We start from the raw sequence: 13,422 nt of genomic DNA, 5'->3' as shown, positions 1-13,422 counted from the left end.
TGGGACACGTGTACCCAAGGGAACACACCAACCAAGAACTGGCTGTCCCAAGGCTGCTTCTCCACATCTCATTTTGACTTTATTTTAAGCAGAAATAAATGCTGAAGTTCACGGCAGGACAGCGCAGGTTTCCCTCGCGTGCAGCCCTCGCTTCTGGCCGGGCGCAACGGGGCTGGCGCGCCAGGCGAGCAGGGCAGTCGCTCCTCCTGCGCCTCAGCTTCTCTGCGGGAGCCCTTCCAGCAGCCTCCAGTCCTCCTTCCTGCAATTTGATTTTTAATCTTAGTCCACCCAATTCTGTTGACACCTGGAGGAAGACCAGCGAGGAGGGTTTCCCCCCTCCCTCCAGTGCAGCCCAAGGCGGGGAATCGGAGCAGCCGAAGCACAGAGCTGCGCTGGAGGTCTGGCAGAGCCGCCGCTGCCCATCGCTCGGGGCTGCTGACTCCAGGCAGGGGTGGCTCTGGGGTGTGTGGCAGTCCGTTCTTGCTCGAGAGGGGAGTGTGTCCATGGGGATGGCACTTATCCAAGCAGCTCCTTGGTCTTCGCTGCCAGCAGCTTGTCCATCTCCGCTGCAGTGCTGTCTGCCATTTGCTGGATCTGTGGCAACACAGCACAAGTCTGAGTCGTATGGTAGGTGACGCGAGACTTTGAAGTGAAAGGAGTGACTGGGTCACCTCCTGAAACAAAGCCTAAAGTCCTAATAGAACCCAAAACATTGCTGGGGCAATAATTGGCTCTTCCTGGGGGCTCCCACCAGCCCTCAGTGATTCTGTGCCAGTGAGAACAGGGACTGAAGAGAGACGCACACACAGACTCTGGGCCAAGCTTTGTAAGTGCTTTGGTCAGGTCCTTATTTAACAGAGCGACTTCAGGGGCAGGCAGTTAGGGACCTGCTGGTGTTGGCACCAGAGAAGAGAGGGCTTATCTCATCACCTCCTGCAACCTTTCCACTATTAGGACTATCTAGGTAATAGCAGAAGTGCAGCCTTAGTACACACTAAGAATTCACACACCAAGTAACAGATCTGTTTATTTCTTGTAAAAAGAAATAAATGGTGATTGTTAAAGCCCTGCCCAGGGATCAGGTCTCCTGGTAACACGGGATGGACATGGCAAGCATGTAAACGGGACCAAAATGTGCATGCATGTATTTGAGTGAGTGCAGATAAAGGCTGGAGCACATCAGGCACCAGCTTTACAGGACTGATTGAGACGCACTCGCTCCCAAGGTCCGAGGTATACGACGACGACCTTTCCTCATGCTGAAAAATTTGGGTACGAGCAAAAATTCGACTTGGGACGCTACCTCTGCAAATGCAGAAAATCATCTGTCTGCTCTGGGAGAACTGCTTCCCAACAGGATTCAGTTACAATAGCATGGCCATTTTTCCTGCTTGCACAAATGCTCTGTATATCAATGTTTATTTTTGTGAGCACACAGAGAACTGTCCCGAAGCATTTGCAATGTATCTAACTTTAGCTGTTAATAAACAAACAGCTAAAAAGTAATAGCCTGCCTTCGGAGGCATCAACTCAGCAAAACACTTAGGCTTGTGCCTGAGTTTATGCCCAAGTAATTGACTTTAGTGACATCTGCTCTTAGGGAATTAGGCATGTGCTTAAGTATTTTCCTGAATTGGAGCCAAAATCTCCTAACAGATAATCTTGCTAGCTTTTTCATTAATAACAAACTGGAGCAATCCTCATTAACACCAGCTGTTTTGCAGTGGCCAGGCACTGTGTAAATACTGGTAAAGCTCCCCAAGTTCAGCTCGTTTGTGCAACAATCCCTCGTAGTACAAAAGCTTTCGGGGAACGTTTTTCTTCCTTCGTCAGCTTACAATGCTTCATACCATACATTCGGCTTTGAGATCGAAGCCCCAAATCTCACAAAGAAAAAACAAATACAACAGCCATTGCTGACTCCAAAAATTCAGCCCAGGGCCACCCATTCCCCAGCCTGGTTCTCGGTGCTGGAGATTTGTCAGCATGGGCTGGGACAAACGCACCACTGAGGTGTGAAACATCATGATATGGTAGAAGAGGGAAAAAAAAAAAAAAATTACCTGCTTTTCAAGCAGCCAGATGGTATCTTCAGAAACTTTGTTCTTGAACTTCTTTACCTGGTTGATGCTTTTGCTTCGCACCTTTCTCAGGGCTTCTTTGGACTTGTTGGTGGACTGCTTGGCAAGCTTGGCCAGGCTCTCCCTGTGCTCTCTCGTCACCCTAGCAGCAAGGGGAAAGGAAAAATAACATCAAGTGTAGCACTTATTTTCTGTGAGGGACTTGGGGTAAATGCAGAGATCCTCTGCTGTGGCACCTCTCCGACTGGCCTCGGCAGAGCTGCCATGCAGCACTGAGCCGGGCTGCGCAGGGACACCTCAAAGCCGCCTGTGTTACCGGGGAGCTCGCTCCGCATGGAGGCCCTACGTCGCCAGGGCAGAGGGACTTAACGGCTCAGGGTGTGTTTTTATCTTGCTTTGGGCCACCTGAGCCACCGGCCACCTCTGCGCAGCACCGCCAGGGCAGCACACCCCAGTGGAGAACGTCTTGGGCCTGTTTTATAGTTGTCACGGCGGTGTCTGAAAGTCATGCTGAAGTTTCAGGCTTTCCTTTTTTTCTACTGCCAAAGCGTCTGCGGGAAAGGGGAAAGATCCAGATCCAGACCTGAGAGATGGAGCTGAAAAGGGTAATCCTGCAAAGCCAGGAGGAAACCTCCATCCCTTCCTGAAGCTCAGCATCGTCTCCCTGCAACTGAAGAGCCTTAAGCTACAGAGTTTGTTCCACTCAACCTTATTCCAGCTCATTACAACCAGGCTTTTCCACTCAGATGATCTGAACACCTAGTTTGACAAGAAGATGATGCTGGACATGGCTAGCCACAGGTAACTCGTCCCAGGAGAACCTCAGCTCCTCCGTCCTCCTGATGCGGGGCCAGTTACCGCTGTGGTGCCACGTGAAAATCCTCAACTTCCCATCCCAGAATTAAAAACTGCAGGTGATGAGGGAGCCTGGCCATCTGACTAAAGCACAGGAATGGCTGACGTGTCAGCTCAGCTCTGGTAATGCTCCAGCACCTACAGCTGACCACTGTCAACATCAACTGCTAGTGCTTAACAATAATATTTTAATTATTTTCATGGCTATTGAAGTTTCCAGACCGCCTCAAGAATGAAAAACCCCGGTGCACTCACTGAGACTCGCTAGCAAGAGAGCGCCCGTCTGCTCGCGGGAGATATTGCAAAATAAACATTTCACAGGAGTATTTAGAAACTGGCTGCAACAGCCTGGGTCACCAAAACACTGAGGCCAAGACTCTTCCTGCAGAGAGCTCAGGAAACGTGGGGTGAGGGCTCCGAGGGCAGCGCCAGCTCTGCCCCTGCGCGGGTGTGCGTTACGGGGAGGCTGTGGGTGTGCGTTACGGGGCACCCTCAGCCCTTCCCGAGCTCGGGCTCAGCCCAGCGAGTCGCACCCGTGCCGACACCTTCCCTCAGCAGCCAGGTCGCCCCCAGCAGACGTCTGTGGAAAAAGTTATCTGTGTTTCACGGCGCACGAGGGAACAGGCTTCCCAGAGCCGATGGGTAATGACAGCAGTTTGGGATCGCTAGAAAAGCCGGCAGACCTAGAAAGCAGCGACCCAGCCCTGGCACCCACAGTGCCCCCTCGCAGGCAGCAGCTCGGCCCCCCCCCCGCCCCCCAGCCCATCCTGCTCCCTGCGGAGGGACAGACGGAGGGAGGTGGCCAGTGAATTTCACATGGGGCAAGAGGGTTCTGGTCGGGGCGGGCTCGAGCCTGGACCGAACGCCTCCTTAGAAGTGAGCGGGGTGACTTGTCGGTTCCTCCGCATCCCAACATCGATGCCTTTAGGGCTTCTCGTGTTCGGTCTCCCCCGCCGGAGGTCCCGCGGCACATGCGAAACCAGCAAAGCCGGCTCACAAACAGGGGTCTGGGTGAGGTCAGGTTCTCAGGCAGCTTTTTTGGGGGGGGGCGGGGAGTCGATGCCGGCTGCTCCACTTGGAGGAGCGAGCTGGAAATCTCTCCCATCTCCTGCTGGGTGGCAAGGCAAGCTGGTCCGCAGCAGGGCTGCCTCAGCTGTGGGAGACCGAGCTCGCCGTCAGCTACTCGCCTCCCCGCTCCCGCTCGGCTTTTGCAAGGGTATCACTCGCCTGCTCGGGGCTGCCGAGCCTTTAAGGAAATGTTTTTGTTTATGCAGCGCTGCCAGATTTCCTATGCTTCTTGGCACGGGGTCACAGCTTTCGTGCCTCCTTGTCTGTCTTTATTAACACCAATTTCTTTTTATCACTGCGCAGCGCTGTGGAGTTTCTCAGCGGGTTTTATGTTCCAGCCAGACTGTGTGTAAATTCTCAGCAATGCTACCAACAATGCCAGAAACGGACACTTTTTTAAGCAGATGCTGTTTCTGGTTAAGGAATCCATCAACACAAGCCAGGCCCATGGTTTCTAAGGACAGTTGTTTAATCCTGCCCCCAGATCTGGGACTTTTAAGCTGCTCTTAGACGTGTTTTCTTTTCTGTCTCGTAACCACTGCCCCTACCCCCTCTTTAAAGCCAAAAAAAGCGTGAAGCAAAGGCGGGGAAGGGGCGCCAGAAGTGGGGAACAAGGTCAAGGTCCCTGCCTGTCGCCCCTTCTGCTCTCCCCCGGGGGAACGCCGCCCTCCCCAGCAGCCCAAGGAGCAGCGGGCTCAAGTCCTGCCGTTCCCCCAGGGATGGTCCTGCCCTGCCAGGATCAGGACGGAGCCAGGGCGTTCAGAAACGCACACCGCCCTGTGGGTAACGTCTCCTCTTTTTCTGCTTCCCCCAGCGCCCCGTGGTTTAAGCCCTGCAGCCCCTGGATGCTCCTCTCCCCCGGCACGGCAGGAGCGGACCCGCAGCGAGCACGACGCAGGGCACCTCTCGTCTCCAACGCAAGACGTTTATGTGGGTAAGAGTAATTTCTGTATCTCAAACGCTAGGAATTTCCTGTGAACGAGAGGGACCAGTTAAAGGCAAGTGGGCTTAACTAAATACTCTGCATGCATAATTGCAGATAAACATAGGGTGCAACGTATATTGCTCAACAAAAAGCATGCAAGAGACTTGTGATGCTGAGCGATCCGGAACAATGCAGCTCAGAAACAGCTTTGGTGGGGTTTTTTTTTTTTTTCAAACGCAATTTTTTTGGAGTCCTTTCTCCCCATAGTAGGTATCTTTGCATATTTCTTAAAGGGCAAAGGAAAAAAAGCTCACAATGAGTCATTAAACTTTCAAATGAGTCATCTGGCTTTCAGTAAAACATGTGTAAAAATATTACTAATTTACAAACAATATCCAGTGTAACACAATGGGTCCAAAAAAGATGAATCTAAAAATGAGGCAATACCATAAAAGACACAAGGTCAGGTCAAATTCGGCCACGAGATCAACCAATACAAATGTTCCCATGGCTGGTTCTCTTTCTTTTTTTATTCCTTTTTAAACCCCCAGAGAATACTTTTTATACAAATAAATATTGCCTATGCAGAGCTAGCAACACAAACAGGCGAATGCCTTGGGGAGCGGAGGGGATGCGAGCAGGCAGCAGAAGTAAACACGAACGAAAAGAGTGTATTTTTTCTGTTAAAACTGCAATGCAAAAACTAAACTAATGAAATGGAGTTTACTTCTCAGTATTTATTCTAAAATGCTCAGCTGAAACACTCTCCAGCACTGAAGCATAGCTGGACCTGCATAAGGCAAAATATGACACATGTGTCCAGCCAACAGGTCACACTAAAAAGTGTTTTTAGTAACAGGTAAGGACAATTTCGGTTTGATTTTACTTTTACTGTGCCTCCTTGTGAAACAACCAATTGCTGCAGAAACAACATTGTCTCTTAATTTCCGATTTGTTTGCTCATTTTGCACACCTGGCATACTTTTGCCAATCCCGCTGCATCTGTCTGTCATATATTCTTTCAAAAACATCTTCAGAGTTGGGAAAATGAAAAACTTAGAAAACTAAGAGCAGTAATTCAGGGATATAATAGTAAAGAGAGGCCTCTAGCAGAATTCGATTATTTCTGCCCCCCTCCCCCTTTGCATTAGAGGGTTCTAAGAGGCTGAAACCGCCTGCTTGTCTTTTTGATAAGTGGACGAAACTCTGAAAGACCCAGCCGCGTCACTACAGAGCGGGCGAGCAAGACTGGAGGTGCCTGTGAGGGCAGACCCGCGGGGTGCATCTCCCAGGCCAAAAACCTCTTTTAACTCGGGACTGCCTGGGCTGCCAACCAGCCAGGGAGAAAGCAGGCAGGAGCAGCTACCCTTACACACCAGAGGAACAAGGGAGCACACCAGGCAGATCTTCCCTGGGAAGAGAAGACTCGTTTTCACTCTGCAGCACCGCAAAAGATAGTGACAGACCATACACATGTGTTTAAAAACAGTATTTTTTTTCTTTTTAAAGATTGGGATTTGCAGTTTTGGAGTTTCCTCCCCTGCAATTCATATTCAAGGATGACCCAAGTGCCCATTAACAATCAAACCACTGTGCAGCAACCCAGGAGCCTCAGCAATTATGAAGATAATGGTGCCCTCCTCCTCCTCTGCCTCCTCTCCTGAGGAATGGGGGAAGGGCAGGGAGCACAGGGAAAAGAAAATCAGCAAATAGAATGATAATGTCATTCCCTCTCCCCGACAGCAACGGAAAGCTGCAATTATACTTCTCTGATCGAAATGCTAGGTAAAACTCCATAGGATTTTTAAAGTAGGTCTAAAGCCCAAGAAATGCTTGGTTCATCCTTCCTGGGAAGTCACCTGCTCGCGAAACGCAGCGCATGGGCAAGGTGTTTGCGGGCACGAAGCCGCCTCTACCCTTTGTGCGAGCTGTTTGCAGCACCCCAGCGCCACGTAACCCCAGGGTGCGAGACCCCAGGAACCCGTAAATTTTCCCCGCACCGCCCAAACCCCGGCAGAGCAGCGCAACGGCCCCCGTTCCAGGCCGTGCCTGCGCCAGCGAGCGGCGCAGCGCGGTACGAGCGGAGCTGCTGGGAGGGCTCGCCCCACACAAGGGCCAGCCCGGTCCCGGGCACCGCACACGTGTGCGCAGGGGGGGAGTCCTCGGAGGGCACCTCTCCAGCTTCACCTGACAGGAATCCCGTGCACAGGCAGACGCCCCAGCACGCTGCAGCCCAAAGCACGGATCTCAGCAGGGATCAGCAGGATCGCTCCAGAAGGGCTCTCCTGATCCAAACCGAAGCACCGAGGCGGTGCCTTGTCCAAGGGCTGGGAGACACCCGCGACGGGCGAGGGAAGCGATGCTCAGTCCTCAGCCAGGAGCAGCTTTTCTATCAGCCCTACACCAACATTTCCACGCAGCCATCAGACACACAATGCGTATTTCATGAGGGAGTGGATTTTTTTTTAGTCGAAGCTATGAGTTTCCTCCCTCTTTCCTTCATCACTTTCTTTTAGTGCTCTCTGCAGCAAGATGCTGTTCACCCCAAATGCTACTGGGGCGCTGCGGCGTTACTGCTGCTCCATGCTGGTGTCATGCAAGGAATTTACAGCAGGGCAGCAAAGAATCAGCCCCTGAATTAAGGCAATGCGGCTTCGAAAGCCTTTGGCTGTCTCTTGCAAAGTGCTGCAGGCAGCTGGGACCAAGTTTCCTCCGCAGGGGGAAGATAAAGAACAAGACCAACCGCCAGATGCCAAAATGGGGTGACCTAGAGCTCAGACACTTGGAAGAGGTTCCACCAGATGCTTTTTTAGGGGCTCAGGTGTTTTTTTCTGAACCCAAAATACCGCTATTTGGAAAGCAGCAGCGCCACAACATCACAGTGAGCGTGCAGGCTTGCCCTCTGAAGGGCGCTCACTGCAACCTGCCGCGTTATCTTGCACGATGATGAACTCAGGCAGCCATCAGTACTCACTTAGGAACTGGCACCCGAATTATTGTCCCATCTACTTCTGGGTTCAGGTTCATGCCGCTCTCCCTTATAGCCTTCGTAGCTGCAGCTGTGCTCTGTAAAACAGATCAAAAGGTAAAGGGAATTAGGAAATAATCATTCCCATATGCCAGAACTCTGTCAATAGTTGGCAATCCATCTCCATGGAACATGGAAACATTTACTTCTGTTACCAGTAAGACCAGGAAGTTACATTGGTGCGGAGAGCTTTGATCAAACCGAATGGGAAACTGCGACTGTGCTCAGTATCGGGGTAGGGGGGCACGAAGAGAGGGAGGGGGGAAGGGAAGCAACAACAAAAGAAAACCATTTTGCTGCTTTGAAACTATTCGAAGGGTTTGAGGCAACGCAGAGTGAAACCGCAACAAATTCCCAAGGCAGAGCCTGACTGTGGCGAAGGAGATGAAAGATTCTGAGCATTTAAAAATTCCAGTTGACTGTTTCCCACTAGAAATCACACAGTGCCAATTTAGAAACGTTAACTAACTTAACCACTTCAGCACTACAACCTAACCACATTACATCGGGGCAGTAGCAGCTGGCTGAGAAATAGCGCCCATGCCCAGCTCTGTGTTTATTTTACAGCTTATTACTTAGGATTAACTTCTCAAAACTCCCCCACCGCCGGCTGACACTCTGCTCTGCTTAAAAGGTGGGGTGCGCAGGTTTGCCTGGGAACTGCAAAGCGATTAAAAGGCTTCCTCCCCCACCCCAGGGCGCTGCTGTACCTTTGCAGAGTGTCGGGCTTTGCGGTTAAATCAGAGTTTGGCCGGGAGCTCCCGCAGGGCTCTGCCAGGTTGCGTCGTTCTTGACATTGACAAGAACAAGACCGAGCGAGCCCGTGCTCTTGTGGCACTCGCGTGGCATCTCCTACAAGGCGCATTGCTATTTCTGATTCTCCTTTCCATCATTAACTTTAGCTCCAGGCTGCTGCAGTCGACCGTATTTATGAAGTTCTGCTTTTGTCAACTGAGGCACAAACTAAAGCTCCGCGTATTCGTTTAGGTCTCTGACACGTGACACCACTGAGCGAAATGAATGCTCTGCCAGTGTGTCTTGTAAGACATAGCTGCTGTCCTCTGGAACACGACAAGGGCAGAGAAAATGTAACCAAGATGATCTCAGCACGTTAGGAATGTAAATGTGTTATTCTATGGACAATGTTTGCTCTGCAGGAAGGAAATGCTCAGTAAAAGCTGTGTTGTTTAACATACATATTGGAGGAGATAGAGAAAATACCGCAATATTGCCCCCATCCTCTTGCAGCCCATGAAATAAATAGCCATGCTTAAAAAAACACAGTCCTGTTTGGTTTTCTAACTCTCAGGCAAACAGAATTTGGCCCTGCGAGTCCTTTTCTACGACCACTTTCTTTCCCAGACTCTTCAGGCATTTTTATTTGCTTTTCAATGCCATGAAGTACTGACTATATGCTGTAAATAATGACACCAAGTAAACGTGTCTGTAATGGTTTTAAAGAGTTCAGTCTACCCACAGAACGGTTACAGCATGAAACAACTGCATTGAGAGAAGCAGTTCAAGCGAAGGATGGTCCTTTGGCTCAGGAAGCAAAGGTAGGCATCGCTGTATGGTGCGATACGTCATTTCTCAAGTGCCCATTTCTCAGCCTGAGCTCCTGCTCGGACACGGGCTGAGTCACGGGGTGACCTCCCCGGCCCTCTCAGCTCCGGCACTCCGAGGGACCTCGGCGCACTCGCTGATGAGGGGCCTTCGTTCTTCAAAGCCATTACACATGCTGGATAGGCTCTAAGAAACACTTAGGCATCAAGTGCCTTACACTGACCTCCTCTGAGACTTTGCTGACTTAATTAATTGGGGAAAGCCTTTGGAAAATAAATAGAGATAAGCTTTGGCAAACTTCCAGACCCGGAGCGGGATGAATAGCTAAGCTCACGCTCGTTACTGCTCTTATCTGCCCGGCTCTGGCTCCGTGAGCCGGCTGCAGGGGACCACTCGTGCTTGATCCTGAGGTGGGATTCAGATTTGCTGCCTCGTTTAGGGGCAAGTCTAACTAAGGGCTCTGCAGGAAATTATAGGCACGTGGCAGGTCAAAGCACCCAATTCGGGTTCTGACCTGCAGGCGCTGCCACGGGAGGAGCTCGCTAACCTCAGCAGTGCCCGAGCCAGGCCCTGGGGCAGCCCTTAGCGCAGGCCCAGCTTAGTCCTACCAGGGAGGCTTTTCTGAAGCTCGTAGGCTACATCAGCAGCTCCTTCCATGAGCTCTCAGGGCGTGTCACCGGCCCTGGTGACAAGCAAGTGAGTTTTAGAGGAGTTTGACGGTGTCGCCAGCACAAATAGAGACTATTCCAACTACCCGCCTGGTTCTGCGCACGGCCACGTCTCCAGGAGGAGCTGAAATGGCGCAAACACATGGGGGCAGATGCGGCATTGCTTCCACATGTGTCATTCAGGGGAACCAAAGGAGAGCGTGTGTGCCCTCAAGACTCCCCGATGCCGTAAAAGCACGGGAAATGGGGAGACCTGGCGGGGCACGGCCAACCCAGGCACCCGCTCCGCGAGACGCTCCGCGCTGCTTCTCACCCGAGCTCTTGCAGATCCAACCGCGGGGAAACCAGTCCCCCCAGGCAGACCCCTCATACCGCGGCATTCATCGGACACTGACCCTGTGCCGCCGCAGGCGAGACGCTCTGCGGGCCAGGCAGGGCGGGAGAGTCGCTCGCCCCGTGCAGTCGGTAGCAAAACGCCGCTTCTGTTTGGTGTCAGCCGCGAAGCGACACGCAGCCCTGCCAGAGCTCTCAGCCCTGCCGGGTTTGACCGATTCTGTCCAAACGTTCCTTCGCTCCGCATCGACCTGTTTGCTCGCGTGGTGATTATCTCCCCTCGCGATGTGGCCTTACCTCTGGAAAACTGGTCATGTTCACTATAATGAGCTGCGGTGACTTCTGTGAGATCTGCCCCAGCTGGTTCAGCGGAAACTTCCCATCTTTGGTCACCACGACGATGTGATCAAGGGCCCCTCGAAAGAACCAAACACAGGGGAGTTTCAGTATGGTATAGCAGCTCACAGCCACGGTGAAGAAAAATGCGTACGCAGTGTCCCACTTCCCTTCTGGTTGGCAAAATACAGATGTTACAAAAGAAAAAAAACAACCCATGTTTATTCAGACTTCAGGTGCTGTTTGTGTTTATGCATCCCCTGTGGTATTCGCAAGCAAAATATTTCAACGCTGCTCTAAAGCACAAAAACATGAAAACAACGCTCCTGTTTGGTTTTGTTACTAGAACAGGAAAACGAAGGAAGATTGTTAAGAATTAAAAAGAAATTGTTATTTTTTAATTCTTGGAACTTAAAAAAAAAAAAAAAAAAAAAATGTTGTTACAAAAATCAAGACAACTATTGTCTTTAACTTAGCAGTGTTCTCTTAATCCCCTCATTTTTTCTCCAGGTCCCAAGAGGAGGTGTTGTATGCTGCCTAATATAAAGTATTCAGTTTCTCCCTGAGCTACTCTTAATCCGCTCTCTAGTTTCTGCTGCAAAACGTTAACAGGCCAAAAGGCACATGGGACAAGAGGTACTTTATCAGTGCAATTAAAAAAAATACCTATGGTTAAAATAAATAGTTAAGAGACTGAGCAATGCTTTCCAACTCCATTAAAGACTGAAGTGCCCCTGCCAGAGCTGGGGTGGTGAATGACTCAAATTTGGTCATTGTTTAATGTTAAATTTTATCCCTGAAACTCGATACTACTTACAAATATGTATGTTCAGAGAGTTACAGTAACTGTAGCTTAGTCAAATATATTCACAGTTCTTCCTAAAACACAAAATTCGCTAAGTGAACGAGGCTTGTAAAGGTCACTAACCACAAAGACGCACAGCAAAAAAAAGTTTGTATATGCCAGACACCAGCCTGATGGCAATTTCCAAAAGGCTAATTTAATGGCAATTGGATTTTTCCTGCCCTACCGCACCATTAGCTGACAACCTGCTTCTTCATCACATCTGCAAACAGTTCGGTTAGACACTTTTGACATCTCCCACTTACAAAAGCTACTTCCAGGAAGCTATTAACAAAAATGGATTCTTCCTGGTCAAGCTCAGGGTGCAGAAAGCCTTTAGCTGGGGACGTCAGGGTTGTAGTAATTGGGTGCCCAGTGAACAACTCAATGAAGAGAAGATCAATTTTGAAAAAAATCAGTAATCTCCGTTACTAGGATTGGTATCCACATGTACAGGCAATAGAGCATCATACAAGACAGTTACCAACCTGGTGAGGTTCTAACACTGAGATTTCTGCTGAAGTCCTCTTTCAGAGCTTCTACCACTGCCTGCATGTCTTCATTGGTTTCCTCCAAATTGATAATGTCCTCAACTAGGGCAGCACTGATATTCACTCTGGCTTGGCTCTGCCCTTTACCTTTAGCTGAAGATTACACACAAAATTAACTTCTATTTCTGACAACAGGTAGTTGTTGCATTAGAAAGCAGAAAGAAGATATTAACCCCCCTGTTAGATTCAGAATTGAGTCTAAGATAACCCGAAGTAACCGTATTTTTTAAGGAGCAAATAGCCCAGCACTGGAGCGCAAAAGCCACAATATATTTGTCGGTGACGCTGCGTGCACCGACTCCAGCCCGGACGGTGACGATCGCTACCGACTGCCGCAGCGCAGCAGCAGCAGCTCCATGGGGAGGGCTGGGCTCCCTACACACTGCAACACCATCAGGCAAACCAGCTCCTCCAGAGCAGCGCTCTGCCTAAGTCGGAGCAATACTGGTAGAGGAGGTAAAAGGGGTTAAGAAGGGAAATTCTGGGGGGTTGCAAACACCAGGAAAAAGGCTGCTGCCGTTACCTTTTTTGGTAGCTAGCTCTCTGGTCAGCAGCATCTGACGGACACAGCGCCTGCAGCCATCCAGGAGTGGGGCTGGGCAGCCCGCGGGAGCCAGCGGCAGCCCCCGCATCATCGCAAACGAGGAACGATACAGGAGGGAAGGCAGATGACGGAAGCATCTCAGTGCCATGGCCATCGATTACAGCTCTCCTGTAACTCCCCTGGAAAAGAGAAAAGGCATGTTGTCCCCCGGGGTGCCAAAAAGAAAATGATTCGGGTCTTAGCTGTCCCTGTCAGTGCAAGGTGACAGCTGAGCAACGTGGGCAGCGGGTCTGGGCGCACTGCAGCGACCAACAGGTACGTTCAGAGGAGGGGGCTCGGCGGCAGCCAGCCCGCACCCACGGTGCCTGCGCAGCCTTGGCGCATCTGGCCAGAGGGGCACGGGCCTGTGACACAAAAGCCATGCCTGCTTAAGCAAGAAAAGCTCGTCAAAGCACCCGGTATTCGCACATTGGCTGAGCAGAAATGTTAATTTCTGTCACACGAGGTTTGAGGCCCCAAAACCCTCCCAAGCTCCCCCGAATTTACAGGGTTTGCTTCAACCCGGGCCGTTCGGCGCTCAGGGACGTTACGGCAGGTGCGGCTCCGCGGTGCTCGGAGCTGCAGAA

General features: G+C 50.9%; 1 protein-coding gene across 1 annotated transcript; it reads right to left on the bottom strand.

The window, feature by feature from the left end:
• Window positions 1–250: 250 nt before the first annotated feature.
• MRRF (mitochondrial ribosome recycling factor) lies at window positions 251–12,950 on the bottom strand. The gene is made up of 6 exons (XM_086475735.1): window positions 12,776–12,950; window positions 12,190–12,345; window positions 10,819–10,937; window positions 7,904–7,995; window positions 2,064–2,223; window positions 251–594 (listed from the first exon to the last, which is right to left on the bottom strand). Exons 1-6 carry the CDS (start codon window positions 12,948–12,950, stop codon window positions 517–519), a joined length of 780 nt encoding a protein of 259 aa, XP_086331861.1. The 3' UTR covers window positions 251–516.
• Between the last annotated feature and the right edge of the window lie 472 nt (window positions 12,951–13,422).

Source organism: Leptosomus discolor, chromosome 19, assembly GCF_034619465.1.
Source record: "Leptosomus discolor isolate bLepDis1 chromosome 19, bLepDis1.hap2, whole genome shotgun sequence".
Taxonomy (NCBI): domain Eukaryota; kingdom Metazoa; phylum Chordata; class Aves; order Leptosomiformes; family Leptosomidae; genus Leptosomus; species Leptosomus discolor.
Note: the sequence above shows the minus strand (reverse complement) of the source record. Positions and strands in the feature narration are given on the sequence as shown.

What these genes read in the sequence shown, in the direction of transcription:
- MRRF (XM_086475735.1), bottom strand. Translation starts at nt 12,950, where the DNA reads ATGGCCATGGCACTGAGATGCTTCCGTCATCTGCCTTCCCTCCTGTAT. An exon ending in AGAGCTAGCTACCAAAAAAG is followed by an intron (nt 12,346 to 12,775) that starts GTAACGGCAGCA and finishes TGTAATCTTCAG; the next exon opens with CTAAAGGTAAAGGGCAGAGC. An exon ending in ACATGACCAGTTTTCCAGAG is followed by an intron (nt 7,996 to 10,818) that starts GTAAGGCCACAT and finishes TCTGTTTTACAG; the next exon opens with AGCACAGCTGCAGCTACGAA.